Source organism: Eptatretus burgeri, chromosome 17 (assembly GCF_056783735.1).
Source record: "Eptatretus burgeri isolate ZD-2024b chromosome 17, Ebu_testis_v1, whole genome shotgun sequence".
Lineage (NCBI taxonomy): Eukaryota > Metazoa > Chordata > Myxini > Myxiniformes > Myxinidae > Eptatretus > Eptatretus burgeri.
Window position 1 is genome coordinate 31,425,109 of NC_140977.1, and position 18,047 is coordinate 31,443,155.

Here is an 18,047-nt window from a genome sequence, read left to right on the forward strand (position 1 = left end):
CTCCCCCACCCCGCGCCTGCCCCCCTCCACCCCGCGCCCCCCCTCCTCCACCCCGCACCTGCCCTCCTCCACCTCCACAATCTCACTCTCACGCCTGTCCTCCTCCTCCGCGATCTCTCTCATATTCTCCTCCATCATCTCTTTCCCACCCTCCTCCACCTCCACTCCCTTCCAGCCCTCCACCAATTCCACCACCCTCCTACCCTCCTCTACCTCCACCCCCAACCCAGCCACTACCACCTCCACCTCTTCCAACTCCACCTCCATCTCCTTCACACACTGCTCCTCCACCACCACCTCACACTCTCCCACTTCCTCCTCCTGCTGCTGCTGCTCCACCACATCCCCCTTCTATACTCCACCTCCACCCGCCTCCAGTACTCCTTCATCTCCACCTCCGTCCTGCCCAACTCCACCCTACGCCTGTCCTCCTCCACCTCCCTCCTGCCGTCCTCCACCTCCCTCCTGCCGTCCTCCACCTCCCTCCTGCCGTCCTCCACCTCCCTCCTGCCGTCCTCCACCTCCCTCTCACCCTCACAAATGCAAGATGATCTTTGAACCACCTCCAATGCTCTATTTCCCATTGAACTTTTAAGTTCCACAACCACACCATGTGCACTCTTCAGTTCTAAAGCTTGGCTCTGAAATGCCTTTGGCAATTCTTGCACCAAAGCCTTGCTATCCTTCAACTCTTCTGTACAATTCTGTAATTGCATTTCTTGATGTTTCTCGTGATTTATTTCTCCGAAGAGAGTCTTCTCATTTTTAAGTACCCTAAGTTCCTCTGCTAGACCCTCAAGCTGTCTCTCCAACACCATAACCAGCTCTCCCCTGTTTGCTGCCAACACAGTCATAGCTGCCAGTTCCTGCTGTAGTGCCTTCAGGTCCACACTGCTCATTACCTCACCAAGAAATCTTCCAGTATCTTCCTCATCATTGTCCCATTTTAAACGTAGTGATATTCTTTGAGATGGATGTTCTTTGTTGCAATCTTCTTCATTCATCATTCTCATCTCGAGATGATGATGTTCCTGCAACAACTCTTGATCTTGATCCTCCAATGTCTGCAATTCTTCCTTTGTTTCTCTGATGTCTATATCCCTTAGAAAACTCAGACTCTTGGTCATTTCTATACTAATATTCTCGTTCACATATTTTTCGTTCTTTGTCTGTTTTTCCTCCTCATAACCTGAATTCCTTTCCATTTGCATTTGGTTTTCTAACATTGCTGGAAGGTGAGATTCACGTCCATCTGGCTCCATTGTAATACCTGTTATTGTTTGATGAAGATGTTGCCCCTCTTCAAGCAATCCTACTGACTCTGATGCAAAATTGTTTTCATCCTGTTTATACACAAGATTAGAATTGCACTCTGTGACAACCAAAATATCCAGCGATTGTTGAACTTCTCCATCAGGTTTGCTTCGTTCCTCCTTCACGTGTTCTTTCCACATCTTTCTCTCCTCTTCGTGTCGCATCATCAGCTTATTAAGCTGTTCTCTTAGTTCTATCGTCTCCAATTCACAACACAGTTTTATTTCATTCCCTACTTCCCACTGAGATCTCAGATGTTCCACTTCAGTTGAAAGAAATTCCTTTTCGACACGAGCCTTCTCCAAAAGCTCATCAATATTTTTCCACCTCGCTTCTGCAGCATCTTGCTCTTCTTTCATTCTCCTGACCTGCTCTCGTAGATCACATTCCTCTCCTTGAGCTCTCAACTCTAACTCTTGCTGAAGCTGTTTCATGTTCTCTTGGTGCTGGGCCCTTAACTCAGCAAGCTGGACTGCGTGTTTTATTGCTTGGTCCTGAACCTCTCCAGAGAGCCGCTCCAACTCATTCCTCTCCTGCAGCAAGGCTTTCTCCATCTCAAACTGCAAAAGTCAGTCACATAGTTAGAGAAATTGGACAATAAAACTGATTCAGATTGCACTTTTGTTTTCCTCCTCCCAACTTGTACTAGATTTTCTGCTGCTAACTCTCATTGCCAAATTAAACAACTCATGCCACAAAAATGTGAGCCTTCAATGTGCTTTAGTGCTAAATAACTAGCTTTTCCTTCTTTTGAAGTGGCATTCCTGCAAAAGCTGTGGATTTGCAAATATTTCTGGAAAAAATGGTGCATAAAAGGAATTATCTGAATAAAATCTCAAAAACAACAAAGCAAGAAAAGCCAAGATAAACCTCTGCTTCCTGCCGGCCCCGCTTATGCTCTTCCCGAAGACGCAGTTCCAATTCTGCCTTTTCTGACAAGACTTGATTCAACCTCTCGGTTACATCCTTCAAAAAGAGATACAGAGTGGTGAAGAAGTGAGTACTGGCGTGATTACAACACTTACATCAATTAATAAAATGCATCTTAAATGGGCTTACGTATATATTGATAACTTAACAAAATTTACACTGTGATTTCATTTTTTGACAAACATCTGTTGTATTTTTGATCCCCAGTATAGTTTGCAATGGGTGGTTGAACTTGGACTTGCAGAATCAACATCAAAGGTATCAATCGAAAAGTCAGGACAGTGATGAATAAAAACGCCAATGTTCAATCATTAAATAATATTTTTGACACGAAATAGTATAGCATACAAGACACATCAACTTCTTTGTTGAACAACAAACTGTTTTCTCTATTCCTGACATAGTCCAAACAGACGAAACTGAGTACATGTCCCTTGTATCATTCTCGTAATTTGTTTCACTTCATGCTAGTTCAAGCAAGATATTGAGATGTAAATGCAACATGAGGTTTACCGATCAGCTTGCTTACAAAACAGCAGCAACGCTTCTTGGAACAATGGTATATCTGAATTATGAACCAGGCAGCAAATACTCACTGCAATGAGCTAAAGAGTTTACTGGTCAGTAAAAATAATGAGAGAGGATTTAGAAGGAAGGAGAGAGGGTAGTGGGATAAATATTAAAAGGAAGAAATAGTTTATTATCCATGGGGTAGCTGAGGAGTTTGTGAACAGGCTGCATGAGGATTTGGTGGGAGAGGAAGGGGGGGGTCTGGGTGCTTTGGAGGATCCTGAAGAGTTGTGGAGTGCCTTCAAGACCACCATCCTTGATGTTGCTGGTGGATGTCTTTGAACTCACCGTAGGGCGAAGAAGAACTTTGGCTCAAAAGGGATACTGGACACCATTGACCAGTCGCAGGGCCAGGCTGAATGGCAGGGCTGAGCTGTTCACAGGGTTGAGGCATGAAACTGCACGTGCACTGAGGGCAGACAAGGCCTATGTGCAAGGAATCTGTGAGGGGGTACAGCATCACCTGTGGTCAAGTGAGTCTTGTCCTGCTTACAGAGGAATTCGTGCATTGTGTTCCTCCAAGCCCATCCCTCAGTGTACTGCAGTTCGAGCAGAGGGTGATAGGCTCTTGACAGAGGAGTGAAGGAAGGAAGTGAAGGAAGGACTTCACTTCAAGGAAGTGAAGGCCCACTAGGCGGGTTACTTTGAGCGACTGACAATGAGAAGCAGTGTAGCAGCTCCACCCTGCTAGTTTGCAGTGGGCGATTGTGTCTTTCACACACTGCAACTAAAAGCTCTCACTACCTGTCCATCAGCCATCCCACCTTTACCTGCCTTGCTGGTCTGTGTTGGTCACCATCTGTTTTTGTGACTATGATTTCCACATGCCAGCCATTTCCATCCTGCCCACAGGACTCCCCAATGTGAGCCTGGTCAGGGGAAACTCAGCTGTCAGGGTCAATACTGAACAGTGAACTTAGGGCCACTGGATGGGAGGGAACAGCTAAAATGATGAACTCACTGTGATGAAAGAAATCAACATTTTTTTAATGTCATAAATGATCATGCCACCATCCAACCAGTCACAATGTGTGTATATGGCCCTTGCTAGTTTAATTTTTTTAATGTGGGTAGCAGTGTCGGATTACAACAGATGGGAGCTTATACGTGTAATTAGGAACTGACTTCAACACCAGGTGTGGGACCGTAGAGAAAGAGAGGGGAGGGGGGCAGGATTTAGGGAACATGAATAGGGAATAGGGAATTGAGAATTTAGGGAATAGTACATGTCCATCATAAGTATATGGTATCTGTGTGAAACGATAGGTCACGCTTCGAAGATTGTTAGATGATAACTGTGACCTCTCATTTATGTTTGTGTCAAAACCCCTGCTACCTCCACCTCCCCCCCCCCCAATTCTTAAACCTCGACGTCATTCCCTTGTCATCTGTCCCCGTTTCATTATAAAGAAATGGTCAACAGCCCGTTACAAAGACCGAGCGGATCCCCTGCGAAGATGAGCATGACAGCATGACGCACCTCACGGACACGGAGTGTAATGTATACTGTATATGGAAACGTATGGGATATGCACAAATGAGTAATCGGAAGTATATAATACAGACACAATGCATTATTAAAGAAAGTACACAAAAGCAAAATCAATATGTTGGACAGTGCATTCGTATTTGCGCTGTGAGCCTTCCACTTTATTTTAGAGCACGACACCTCGTTTCCACACTTCCATGCAGTTCATTGGTACCTTCCACTATGAAGCCGAGTCTCTTGGCCTATCTCTTTCACACCCCAAACACGTACGTGGTCTCTCTGTCTTCTACCGCCTCCTTTTTGGTCTTGCACCCCCTGCCCTTTCCGTGCTCTGTTCCTTCCAAGTTCCTACACAGCACAAGCGATCTACCAGTAACCCCCTTCTTGTTAAACTTCCAAAATCCAACGCTCACCTCCACTCATCGTTTCCTTTTTATCCCCCGCCTGCAGAATAAACCTCCGCAGTCTCTTCAACCTCATTCTTCCATCCAGGGCTTCAAGACAGCAGTTGACAACCCCATCTACAACCATTATTTTTTCTACCCCCACTAACCCTCTCCAAGCACATATCTTTCTGGGTTACCAGTTGTTCCTTCCACTTCTGTGATCGAGAGTTTGCGGGTGTATCCATTTTGCTAAACACGTGCCCTCCCCTTGCTCTCATTCTTCCCCACGTCCCTCATTTCTCGGTCTCATATGAGGGTACAAAATGTAGTGTGGATTGTAAAAGGGAGTGGAAGAGGATGTGGGTGGAAAAGATTCAAATCAATGATAACAAGAGATGGTTGTGCAGCACCTTCAATTGGAAGGGTGGGATAGCACAACCTCAGGAAGGTGACTCCATGGAGAGGAGAAAGGAAGAACAAAAGTGATCAGTTGGGTGATCAGCCTGGATTTTGTGAGCTTAACCAAGGTTACTGGAGGAACACATGCATCCTAGAGTTGTTGGGGAGGGTCAAAAGGCTGAGAGAGCAGAGGGGAATGAGAGCAGAGAAGAGGTGGTTAAAAAAGAAACTGAAAGGTCACTAACCTACTCTCAATGTGAAAGGAACAGACATTGTGATTTGGCATCATCGTGGCCAAATATTTGTCGAAGATCTGTCAATTTAAATGGCTGCCAAACAAATCTGTTCATTTAAAAGGTCAGGTCAGGTCAGGTATGGGAGCATGTGCCAGAACAGTGCGTCGCTGCGTCCACTTTCCGCCGGCTCCAGGGGCCTCCGTCTAGCCTTCCCCCAGGCAGATGCCAGGCCCATCCCCATCTCCTTGAGATGCTGGTCAACCTGCTGCAACCACGAGGCACGTGGTCGCCCATTGGCCTCCTCCACTCACGAGACTGCCTCGCTGAGAGAATCTGGTGAGCAGGATCAGCTTCAGGAAAACGAGCCACATGTCCATACAGCCGCAACTGACGCTCACGGACCATGCAGGTAACAAATCTCATCCGAGTCTCTCTCAGCAACCGCTCGTTGGACAAAAAATCTGACCAGCGATAGCCAAGGATTCTCCGAAGAGACCCGGTACCAAAGGAATCAAGTTTCCGTCTCAGATCCTTGGTCAGAGTCCAAGTCTCGCATCCATAGGGCAAGACTGGAAGCACCAAGGACCTGCAGACTCAGACTTTCGTCCTCCCGCACAGGTACCGGCAGCGCCACACCCCATGATCCAGTGAATCCATGACTCCCCAGGCTCGACCCAGACGTCTATTGACCTCTGACTCACAGCCAGCAGAGACATGAGTATCACTGCCAAGGTAAGTGAATCTCTCCACGACCTCAACATCCTCACCACAAACAGACACAGACAGGACAGCAGCATCCAAGATGTCATTGAAAGCCTGGATCTTAGTTTTGACCCAAGAAACCCGTAATCCCAGCGGCTCCGACTCCTCATTCAGCACCTCGAGGGCCCCCAAAAGGATATCTAAAGTCTCCGCAAAGATGACTGCATCATCTGCGAAATCAAGGTCCGAGATCTTGACATTCCCAAATGATGCACCACAGCTGGATCTTTCCGACATCCTCCGTAAAATCCAGTCCATACAAGTGCTGAAAAGTGTGGGGGCCAGTACACACCCCTGACAAACTCCAGTAACAACTGGAAATAAGTCAGAGATGGTACCACCACACTTCACAGCACTCTCAGTACCAGAGTAGAATCCAGACATCAGATCGATCCGTTTTGGTGGCACCACACGAAGATCAAGAATCCTCAAGAGGGCATCCCGATTCACTGAGTCGAACGCTTTACAGAGTTCAACATAGACTGCAAGCAGCCCCTGCCAAAACTCTAGTCTGCATTTGGTGAGGACACGAAGAGCAAGAATACGGTCAATTGTTGACCTCTTTGGTGTAAAGCCTGACTGCTCTGGACGCTGGTGCTCAAGCAGATGGTGGCGAACTCTATCAAGAATTATCCGAGCAAAGACCTTGCCCGGCACCGAGAGCAACGTCACCCCTCGGTAGTTGTTGCAGTCTTGGCAATCACCCTTCCCTTTCCAGAGAGGGACAACAAGGCCCCTCTTCCAATCAGTTGGGATGATGCCTGTGTTCCAGGCAGAGCACAAAACTGCATGCAATGACACGAGTGCAGCATTTCCACCAGTCTTGAGAGGTTCAGCATGGATGCCACAGATCCCTGGAGCTTTACCCCGTTTCAACCAGTTCACCGCAGCCCGTGTTTCCACAAGTGAAGGTGGACCACAGTTGATTGGAGGGTCAGCAACAGGGATTGTAACTCCCTTGACGTCAAACTCGACAGCTGGAGGATCAGCTTGGTACAACCACTCAAAGTAACCGGCCCAGCGGGCCTTCTCTTCAGACTCCTCTGTCAAGAGCCTACCAATCTCTGCTCTAACTGCAGTGCTCCGAGGGATGGGCTTGGAGGAACGCAATGCGCGAATTCCCCTGTAAGCGGGACGAGAATCACCTGTCCACAGGTGATGCTCTACCCCCTCACAGATTCCTCGCACATAGGCCTCCTTGTCCACCCTTAGTGCACGTACAGTTTTACGCCTCAGCTCCCTGAACAGCTCAGCTCTGGCATTCAGCCTGGCCCTGCGACTCTGGTCAATGGTATCCAGTGGCCCTTGAGAGAGAAAATTCTTCTTTGCCCGGCGGTGAGTTCCAACACATCCACCAGCAACATCAAGGACGGTGGTCTTGAAGGCGTTCCACAACTCTTCAGGACCCCCAAAGCACCCAAACACCCCAAATGTCCACTCAGCCTGTTCGCGAACTCCTCAGCTACTCTCCCATCCTTGAGCTTGCCAACATCCAGCCTCGGCTGGGATGGTACCATTCTCCAGGATTTAAGGTGCAGCTTTGGAGTTGCTACAACAAGCCAGTGGTCAGTATTGAGGAACTGAGCACACCGGTCGACCCTGCAGTTCTGGATCATCCTCCAGCAACCGTCAACGAGGACATGGTAAATCTCCTTTGCCACACCACCAGCGTTGGAATACCAAGTCCAGCCATGAGCTTGTGGGCACTGAAACCATGAACCAGCCACCCTAAGTCCATGACTTCTTGCAAAGTCAAGGAACTTAGTGCTATTCTGGTTCATAGTTCCTGACCCATGGAGACCAACACATGTCTCATAACCATCCCTATCGGTTCCAGTCGATGCATTGAAATCCCCCAAGACTCAGGTCAGGTATGGGAGCATGTGCCAGAACAGCGCGTCGCTGCGTCCACTTTCCGCCGGTACTCCAGGGGCCTCCGTCTGGCCATCCCCCAGGCAGATGCCAGGCCCATCCCCATCTCCTTGAGATGATGGTCAACCTGCTGCAACCATGAGGCATGTGGTCGGCCCACTGGCCTCCTCCACTCATGAGACTCCCTCGCTGAGAGAATCTGGTGAGCAGGATCAGCGTCAGGAAAACGAGCCACATGTCCATACAGCCGCAGCTGACGCTCACGGACTATGCAGGTAACAAATCTCATCCGAGTCTCTCTCAGCAACCGCTCGTTGGACACAAAATCCGACCAGCGATAGCCAAGGATTCTCCGAAGAGACCTGGTACCAAAGGAATTAAGTCTCCGTCTCAGATCCTTGGTCAAAGTCCAAGTCTCGCACCCATAGAGCAAGACTGGAAGTACCAAGGACCTGAAGACTCGGACTTTCGTCCTCCCGCACAGGTACCGGCAGCGCCACACCCCATGATACAGTGAATCCATGACTCCCCAGGCCCGACCCAGACGTCTATTGACCTCCGGCTCACAACCTGCGGAGACATGAATATCACTGCCAAGGTAAGTGAATCTATCCACGACCTCAACATCCTCACCACAAACAGACACAGACAGGACAGCAGCATCCAAGATGTCACCGAAAGCCTGGATCTTTGTTTTGACCCAAGAAATCCGTAATCCCAACGAATCCGACTCCTCATTCAGCACCTCGAGGGCCCCCAAGAGGATGTCTAAAGTCTCCGCAAAGATGACTGCATCATCTGCAAAATCAAGGTCCGAGATCTTGACATTGCCAAACGATGCACCGCAACTTGATCTCTCCGACATCCTCCCAAAAATCCAGTCCATACAAGTGCTGAAAAGTGTGGGGGCAAGTACACATCCCTGACGAACTCCAGTAACAACTGGAAATAAGTCAGAGGCGGTACCACCACACTTCACAGCACTCTCAGTACCAGAGTAGAGTTCAGACATCAGATCGATCAGTTTCGGTGGCACCCCACGAAGACCAAGAATCCTCCAGAGGACATCCCGATTCACTGAATCGAACGCTTTACAGAGATCAACATAGGCTGCAAGCAGCCCCTGCCGAAACTCTCGTCTGCGTTCGGTGAGGACACGAAGTGCAAGGATACGGTCAATCGTTGACCTCTTTGGTGTAAAGCCTGACTGCTCTGGACGCTGGTGCTCAAGCAGATGGTGGCGAACCCTATCAAGAATTATCCGAGCAAAGACCTTGCCCGGCACTGAGAGCAGCGTCACCCCTCGGTAGTTGTTGCAGTCTTGGCGATCACCCTTCCCTTTCCAGAGAGGGACAACAAGGCCCCTCTTCCAGTCAGTTGGGATGATGCCTGTGTTCCAGGCAGAGCACAAAACTGCATGCAACGACACGAGTGCAACATTTCCACCAGCCTTGAGAAGTTCGGCATGGATGCCACAGATCCCTGGAGCTTTGCCCCGTTTCAACTGGTTCACCGCAGCCCGTGTTTCCACAAGCGATGGTGGACCACAGTTGATTCGAGGGTCAGCAACAGGGATTGTAACACCCTTGACGTCCAACTCGACAGCTGGGGGATCAGCCTGGTACAACCGCTCAAAGTAACCGCCCAGCGGGCCTTCACTTCAGACTCCTCTGTCAAGAGCCTACCACTCTCTGCTCGAACTGCAGTGCTCCGAGGGATGGGCTGGGATGAACGTAATGCGCGAATTCCCCTGTAAGCGGGACGAGAATCACCTGTCCACAGGTGATGCTCTACCCCCTCACAGATTCCTCGCACATAGGCCTCCTTGTCCACCCTCAGTGCACGTACAGTTTTACGCCTCAGCTCCCTGAACAGCTCAGCTCTGCCATTCAGCCTGGCCCTGCGACTCTGGTCAATGGTATCCAGTGTCCCTTGAGAGACAAAATTCTTCTTTGCCCTGCGGTGAACTCCAAGGCATCCACCGGCAACATCAAGGACGGTGGTCTTGAAGGTGCTCCACAACTCTTCAGGACACCCCAAAGCACCCAGACCCCCCAAGTGTCCACTCAGCCTGTTCGCAAACTCCTCAGCTACTCTCTCATCCCTGAGCTTGGCAACATCCAGCCTAGGCTGGGATGGTACCATTCTCCAGGATTTAAGGTGCAGCTTTAGAGTTGCTACAACAAGCCTGTGGTCAGTATTGAGGAACTGAGCACTCCGGTAGACCCTGCAGTTCTGGATCATCCTCCAACGACCGTCAATGAGGACATGGTCAATCTCCTTTGCCACACCGCCAGCGTTGGAATACCAAGTCCAGCGATGAGCTTGCGGGCGCTGAAACCATGAACCAGCCACCCTAAGTCCATGACTTCTTGCATGACTTCTTAGTGCTATTCTGGTTCATAGTTCCTGACCCATGGGGACCAACACACACCTCATAACCATCCCTATCAGTTCCAGTCGATGCATTGAAATCCCCCAAGACTAGAAGTGTATCTCGTCTGGGGCACTGATCAACCACAGACTCGAGTGTGGCGTAGAATGTGTCCTTCACGGTAAGATCACTCGCCTCAGTCGGAGCATAAATAGAGACCAGGGAAATGACACCTAAGGAGTGACGAATCCTTAATCTCATAATACGCTCGTTGACCGGTGTTACCTCAATTATCATTGGGGTCAGCTTATTGGACACAGCTACAGCAACTCCTTGGGTATGGTAACCATCAGAGCGACCAGACCAATAGTAGGTGTAACCACCCACCATTATCTCGCCGCAATCCGGTCTCCGAACCTCAGAGAGAGCTGCAATCCCGATGTCCAAACGCTTGAGCTCAGATGATAACAGAGACAGGTGATCATCCTCTCTTAGGGATAGGACATTCCAGGCACCCACCCGAAGGGACCGCCTCAGGTTAACCCAAGGAGACCGCTGTCTGGTGGACGACACCTCAGCACCACTCCGACACACTCTCCCGCAATCTGACCCAGGGATGTTACCCCGTGGTTTCCCTCCTATCAAAGATTGGGGGTCCCGAAGGCTTTGCCCCAATCCCATCATCCGGTGAGCTGCCCTGCGAAGGGAAGCTGCACAGGAGGTACTCCCACGGAGTGGGTTTTCAGATTTTTTTGCGTTTTTGCGTTTTACGGAATGAAGTGCATCTACTCTGGGGCACTGATTATCTACAGACTCGAGCGTGGCGTAGAATGTGTCTTTCACGATGAGGTCACTCGCTTCAGTCAGAGCATAGACAGAGACCAGGGAAATGACACCTAAGGAGTGACGAATCCTTAGTCTTAGAATATGCTCGTTGACCGGTGTTACCTCAATTATCATTGGGGTCAGCTTATTGGACACAGCTACAGCAACTCCTTGAGTATGGTAACCATCAGAGCGACCAGACCAATAGTAGGTGTAACCACCCACCATTATCTCGCCGCAATCCGGTCTCCGAACCTCAGAGAGTGCTGCAATACCGATGTCCGAACACTTGAGCTCAGATGATAACAGACAGGTGATCATCCTCTCTTAGGGATAGGACATTCCAGGCACCCACCCGAAGGGACCGCCTCAGGTTAACCCAATGAGCCCGCCGTCTGGTGGACGACACCTCAGCACCACTCCGACACACTCTCCCGCAATCTGACCCAGGGATGTTACCCCGTGGTTTCCCTCCTTTAATCAAACATTGGGGGTGCCGAAGGCTTTGCCCCAATCCCGTCATCCGGTGAGCTGCCCTGCGAAGGGAAGCTGCACAGGAGGTACTCCCACGGAGTGGGTTTTCAGATTTTTTTGTGTTTTGTTTTGCGGAATGAAGGGTTTTACGGTGGCCGGAGTGCAAATCCTGCCACCAACCTCCTAATAAAAAGTAACCCAACTGCAGGAGGACGTCCACAGACACAGTTGGGCACTAGATACGGTTGGCCGTTGGCTCACAAGGAGCTCCTCCGCCCTTTGACAGGTTTTGTTTTTAATTCTGCTGGGTGTCCATATCCCAACACAAAAACATTTAAAAGGGGCTCTACTAAATAAAGAACCATGAGCTTTCTGTCAAGCAGTGTCTCACTCTTTTAACCGAGGAACCTATTTTTAAAGACAGTAAAGTAAAACTGCGTTTGCAACAATTTAAACTGATATATTCAAAATTGCAAGTCTTATTTGTAAATCAACGTATATTACAAGTACCGTATTCCTTTTGCTAAATCAACAATTGAGGACCCATTTAATCTCTCTAAAATAAGGTCACCTGTATAACCTGTGCATTTTCCAATCGGATGCTCTTCTTCTCTTCAAGCTCCTTTGTAATTTCTGCACAAAAAGAATGGCCTTGAATGTGATGGCAGAATTAAATAAGTAATGATCACTCTATAATATTATCTAAAAACATATTATATTCCCATTTTATATTTTCATTACCTCCACCAACAAAGGTGGATGGACTTTGTTTCCACACCTGTCTGTCTGTTTGTTTGTCTGTCTGATATTTGACTGAAGGTGGCAGAAAGTTGGGAACTACGCAGATCACCCTTGAGCCAGATCACAAAAAGGGGGGTTTCAGTCTCATTCAAGGTGGCAAAGGTTCAAAATAATGTTTGTTTGTCTGTGAATAGGATATCCTAAAAAATTATGGACAGATTCAGGCAAAATTTGGTTGACAGGTCAGGTTAGGTGTGTGACAAGGACAAATTGATTAGATTTTGGTGAACATCCGAATACAAAAATGTAAAATTTTTAAAAAGCGATTCTTCACCATTAAAAGAATGGACCAAAACCCATATATAGGATATTTCAAAAGGTTGTGGATGAGCGATGACAAAATTTGGTGGATGAGTTGGTTAGGTGACAAGAACAAGCCAATTCCATTTTGTTCAGGTCTGGCCTATCAGTGGGATACAAAACATAATCTGTTCAGCCTAGCGGGTGAAGCGCTTTCCCGAGTGCCCGTTCTAGTCTTTTTTATAAATTCCTAAACATATTCATGTTTTTTTAAAGCCACATAATTACATCTATTCACTGCAAAAGCACAAGAAGACTCAAGCCTGATGATAATAAAAGCAATAGGGCATCCTTCAACAGAATTCTACACAAGCAGGATGCAGAGATACCAAAACACTTCCGAAGGTGGGAAGAGTCATCACACGAGACATTGCTTTTGCATGCTTGCCCATCAGGATTATTGATAAGCACCTGTGATTTTATTTTAGGTGGTGTAAAATAACTTGTGCATCAATGGCGGCAAACTTTCAATTCAACGGTTTGTCTTGTTTTTTTTTTTCTACAGCCTTTAAATCTTTTATTTTATTTCAATTGAATTATACATTTGGAAATTGCAGAACACAAATTGCCTTATTTGCACTTCCAAAAACCTTCAGTTTAGCGGTACTTTGGCAAAACTGTACACCGCCTCGACCAATCAAATTTGCCTCTTGCGCTCTCCGAGCAAGGGATCTGAGATTCTTCTACTTCTTCTTCTAATAAACTGTTTCCGACAAAGACCCACGTCCAAGTTACGACAAAGTCCCACGTCCAAGTTACGACAAAGTCCCACGCCCAAGTTACGACAAAGTCCCACGCCCAAGTTACGACAAAGTCCCACGCCCAAGTTACGACAAAGTCCCACGCCCAAGTTACGACAAAGTCCCACGCCCAAGTTACGACAAAGTCCCACGCCCAAGTTACGACAAAGTCCCACGTCCTTTTTCTCAAGACTGCGTGGGGTAGTGTTCTATGAACTCTTGTTACCATAATTTTTGGTTTTCAGACGTTGCAACAGCACCATTTGCTTCTTGGCATATTTGATGAGTTCCTCCTTGGGAAGAGAATCCAACTGAATGAGAGAAACAAAGAGAACCAGAGAGTTGGTGTCAAAGCCACCGAATGCTTGCCTGTTTATACATTTATCGTTTTTTTACAAGACTAATCAAATAATTAATATTTTTTTATAAAGCATTGCAGTGAAGTATAATTTTAAAGCAATATATGTATTTGTATATTGTAATCAGTAACAAGAGCGCAAGTGAGCACAATATACGCCCGAACAAGAAGGTATATACAGAATTGTGCTACTACATGGAAAACAGCATCCCGGTTGCCATGGCAACCACTTTAGATGACAAACGTATGTCGCGACACACCGTCTCCACAGTCTGTACCTATGTACCAAATATGAAACGTGAAAGCTGAAAACTTTGGGAGTTAGAGTGCGGAAAGGAACAGACAGACGGACGACCGGTATCACATAATACGCCCCGATATATATATATATATATATATATATATATATATATATATATATATATATATATATATATATATATATATATATATATATATATCGGGCGTATAAAAAAAAAATAGTGTGGTAGATAAAAACATTAGAAAGGAAAAAATAACTTGCATCAAAAACTTTAACATTTTCACGCTCACGCTCACACTGAGGCTCACGCCAGGGGTATCGCTATAGCTCTCTGTTCTTCGTACAGGCGAGCGAAAAAGTGGTCACCTTGTGAAATAACTATTGATATTTCTCTAAGTTGTTCAAAATAATCTGTGGTTTAGCCAGTCTTGAATATTACAAAACTCTTCTTTGATACAAATTTAACTGCAAAACATAACTTCAAGGACAAAGGAACAGGGGGAAGGGAAAGGGGGTGGGTGACCAGACCACTATAGGGGGTTCATAAATACTCATGCGGGTTGGAGGTGGGTTACCACTTTACATTCATACTTAAATAATTTAATCTATACTATAAGAAAGCTGTTTGTGTGTGTGTTTAGTTGTCTCCATATGAGTGTTTTGGAAGGTGGAATGGACCCTCCCAAGTCTCAAAGCTTCGTGTGTGTGTGTGTGTGTGTGTGTGTGTGTGTGTGTGTGTGTGTGTGTGTGTGTGTGTGTGTGTGTGTGTGTGTGTGTGTGTGTGTGTGTGTGTGTGTGTGTGTGTGTGTGTGTGTGTAATATGTATAATATGTCATGTATAATAGTGTATACAATAGCCTTCTCTGGTCCTGAAGCATTCATCTTCACCCCAGCAAGGAACCACAACTCATGGACTCTACATATTAGATATACTGTATGTACAGTACACACGTTATGAAGTATACCCACTAACATCCGGAAACAGGAAAATAATGTCGTTGTTAAATGAGTAGTAGTAATAATAGTAAAATAGTCGTAGTAGAAGTAGTAGTAGTCCTCCTCTCCTCTGGCCTTTGGTGCCTCCTCTCCTCTGGACTTTGGTGCCTCCTCTCCTCTGGACTTTGGTGCCTCCTCTCCTCTGGACTTTGGTGCCTCCTCTCCTCTGGACTTTGGTGCCTCCTCTCCTCTGGCCTTTGGTGCCTCCTCTCCTCTGGCCTTTGCTTCCTCCTCTCCTCTGGCCTTTGGTGCCTCCTCTCCTCTGGCCTTTGGTGCCTCCTCTCCTCTGGCCTTTGGTGCCTCCTCTCCTCTGGCCTTTGGTGCCTCCTCTCCTCTGGCCTTTGGTGCCTCCTCTCCTCTGGCCTTTGGTTCCTCCTCTCCTCTGGCCTTTGGTTCCTCCTCTCCTCTGGCCTTTGGTGCCTCCTCTCCTCTGGCCTTTGGTTCCTCCTCTCCTCTGGCCTTTGGTGCCTCCTCTCCTCTGGCCTTTGGTGCCTCCTCTCCTCTGGCCTTTGGTGCCTCCTCTCCTCTGGCCTTCGGTGCCTCCTCTCCTCTGGCCTTCGGTGCCTCCTCTCCTCTGGCCTTCGGTGCCTCCTCTCCTCTGGCCTTCGGTGCCTCCTCTCCTCTGGCCTTCGGTGCCTCCTCTCCTCTGGCCTTCGGTGCCTCCTCTCCTCTGGCCTTCGGTGCCTCCTCTCCTCTGGCCTTCGGTGCCTCCTCTCCTCTGGCCTTCGGTGCCTCCTCTCCTCTGGCCTTTGGTGCCTCCTCTCCTCTGGCCTTTGGTGCCTCCTCTCCTCTGGCCTTTGGTGCCTCCTCTCCTCTGGCCTTTGGTCCCTCCTCTCCTCAGGCCTTTGGTTCCTCCTCTCCTCTGGCCTTTGGTGCCTCCTCCCTCTCCTCTGGCACCTCCTCTCCTCTGGCCTTTGGTACCTTCAATCCTCTAGCCCTTGGTGCTTCCTCTCCTCTGGCCTTTGGTGCTCACCTTGTTTCAAAGCAACTCAAATGTGAACGCGTTAAATCCAGACCTGATTCGGGAATTGGCACAGACTGTTAAAATGCCAATCATTGACGAGAAAAGACCCATCGACCCATCCGTATGTGAAAGCAGTGCATGATGTGTTGTTCAACCGCTGCGTCACAGACACAAAAATGGTGGCACATAATTGATAATATCATTCCTGACTGCCTTTGCAAATCAACTCTTTGGGCTTTGACTGATTCTGCGACACCCGCATAATATTTGCATGGAAAGCAACACGTGCTTGTTAAAATTTGCATAGCTCAGGCCACAAATGGGGCATGAATCCGTTTCACCCCAAAAGTTAAACAGCAATAAATATTTACACATTCCTTTTTTTATATTCATTGCCGGGTTATTATCTCCTCCGCCGAAGATAGACAGAGGTTGTTTTCACTCATGTCTGGCTGTTTGATTGTGTACAGAATATCTCAATGAGTTGTAGACGGCTTCGGACGAAATTTGGTGTGCAGGTTCAGTTTGTGACAAGGACGAACTGATTAGATTTTGGTGAAGATCCAGCTACAGATCCGGATATTATCATTCTTAAAGTGATTCTTCACGATTGAGAGATAGGGCCAAAAACTGAAATACTGCACGATATCTCAAAAAGTTATGGACGGATTCAGACGAAACTTGGTGGACACGTTGAGTGTGTAACAAAGACGAATCGATTCGATTTCGGTGAAGATCCGGATCCGGGCGGAGGTATGTGCTCCACCGAGTGCCCTTATAGTTTGCAACTGTGCTGATTCCTCAGCTTTACAGAGCTTACAGAGTTACATCATGTTTGATGAAGCACCACAAACCATTAAGGAAATCCATCAGCAACTTGACAGATCACAATGGAGACCAAACAGTATGGAAATAGTTTGATGAGAGTTAAACCATGAAGATCTGCAACTCAAGACAGGCTTATAAACTTCAATGGCTTGTTGGGAAATCAGCCACACGACTCGATGTGGCTAAGAGAGGACATTTTTTTCAAATTCCAGCGTGATGTTTCGAGGAATAGGTAAACAAGACAATGGTGAGACGGTGAGACGTCGTGACGTGCCGTGCCAAGCGAACAACGCATGACGAAGGAAAACATCTTAATGAGTGAGTGCTGCGATCAGGGCAGAAATTCATAGATCCTTCGTAGGCTACCTTAGACTTCCCAGGTGATGGTGTTCCCGGGCTTTCTGCCTGTGGACAGGGAAGGATGGACACGCGCGCGCGCACACACACACACACACACACACACACACACACACACACACACACACACACGCACGCACGCACGCACGCACGCACGCACGCACGCACGCACGCACGCACACACACACACACGGATGTTACTCCAAACACTGCAAGTGAAAAGTCGACGTTTCAAGGTCTTTCATTAAACCGGTTTGGGTAGTTTCCATTTAATGATTATAAGCGCAGAATGTCAAACATGGCATTATTAACTTAATAATTAAGAGAATGATAACGTTACAGTTATTATTAAGGGATTAAAATGATAACCCTACCTCCATGGTGGTCCGGTCAGTTGTTGTACCTCAGGAGGGAACGAGTTCGTACAACAAATGCTCGATAATGTCACTGAGAGAGGGATCCCACAACACGCCAGTTCCACGCACTTCCTGCTCGAGCGCTTCGTGGCCATCCAAGCTCCGCCCACCTGCAATGTAATTTGCACCGCACGAACAAGCTGCGTTAATTACACGCAACGTTCACACGGGTTAAAGTAGTCGTATACTACCGTAAAAGAATAACCACGGACTCAAAATACGAATCTGTAAAAATGAAACATAAAAGAGCACGCAGAGGAAACAATGCTGCCGCTAACTACACCGCCTAATTGTCCTGCACACGTTTAAGAAAAACACATTGCAAAAAAAAAAAAAAACATTTGCGAAGAGAAACATAATACAGTCGTGGCAATCCTCCATCATATTTACACAG

At 47.6% G+C, this 18,047-nt stretch overlaps 2 protein-coding genes across 4 annotated transcripts in view; both read right to left on the reverse strand.

The window, feature by feature from the left end:
- LOC147009692 (uncharacterized) overlaps window positions 1–267 on the reverse strand; it is a 63,994-nt gene extending 63,727 nt beyond the window's left edge. The window contains exon 1 of the mRNA XM_085861202.1: window positions 59–267. Within this exon, the coding sequence (XP_085717328.1) occupies window positions 59–267 (209 nt within the window). The remainder of the gene's footprint in view (window positions 1–58) is intronic.
- On the reverse strand, window positions 157–17,763 carry LOC147009694 (uncharacterized). Of its 3 annotated transcripts, XM_085862939.1 has the most exons (7): window positions 17,612–17,763; window positions 17,247–17,285; window positions 13,699–13,783; window positions 12,203–12,264; window positions 2,185–2,280; window positions 480–1,874; window positions 170–437 (listed from the first exon to the last, which is right to left on the reverse strand). In XM_085862939.1, the coding sequence occupies exons 1-7, from the start codon at window positions 17,615–17,617 to the stop codon at window positions 273–275; spliced, it is 1,848 nt and encodes a 615-aa protein (XP_085719065.1). In that variant the 5' UTR covers window positions 17,618–17,763; the 3' UTR covers window positions 170–272. The 3 variants fall into 3 exon arrangements, with proteins under 3 accessions (XP_085719064.1, XP_085719063.1, XP_085719065.1); XM_085862937.1 differs by having other exon boundaries at window positions 166–1,874; XM_085862938.1 differs by lacking the exon at window positions 17,247–17,285 and having other exon boundaries at window positions 157–1,874; window positions 17,612–17,760.
- Between the last annotated feature and the right edge of the window lie 284 nt (window positions 17,764–18,047).

Excerpts from the sequence above, each read along its gene's own strand:
- LOC147009694 (XM_085862937.1), bottom strand. Across the intron at positions 12,265-13,698 it reads TCTGAAAACCAAAAATTATG|AAATTACAAAGGAGCTTGAA; the intron begins GTAACAAGAGTT and ends CTTTTTGTGCAG. Across the intron at positions 1,875-2,184 it reads GGGGCCGGCAGGAAGCAGAG|TTTGAGATGGAGAAAGCCTT; the intron begins GTTTATCTTGGC and ends TGACTTTTGCAG.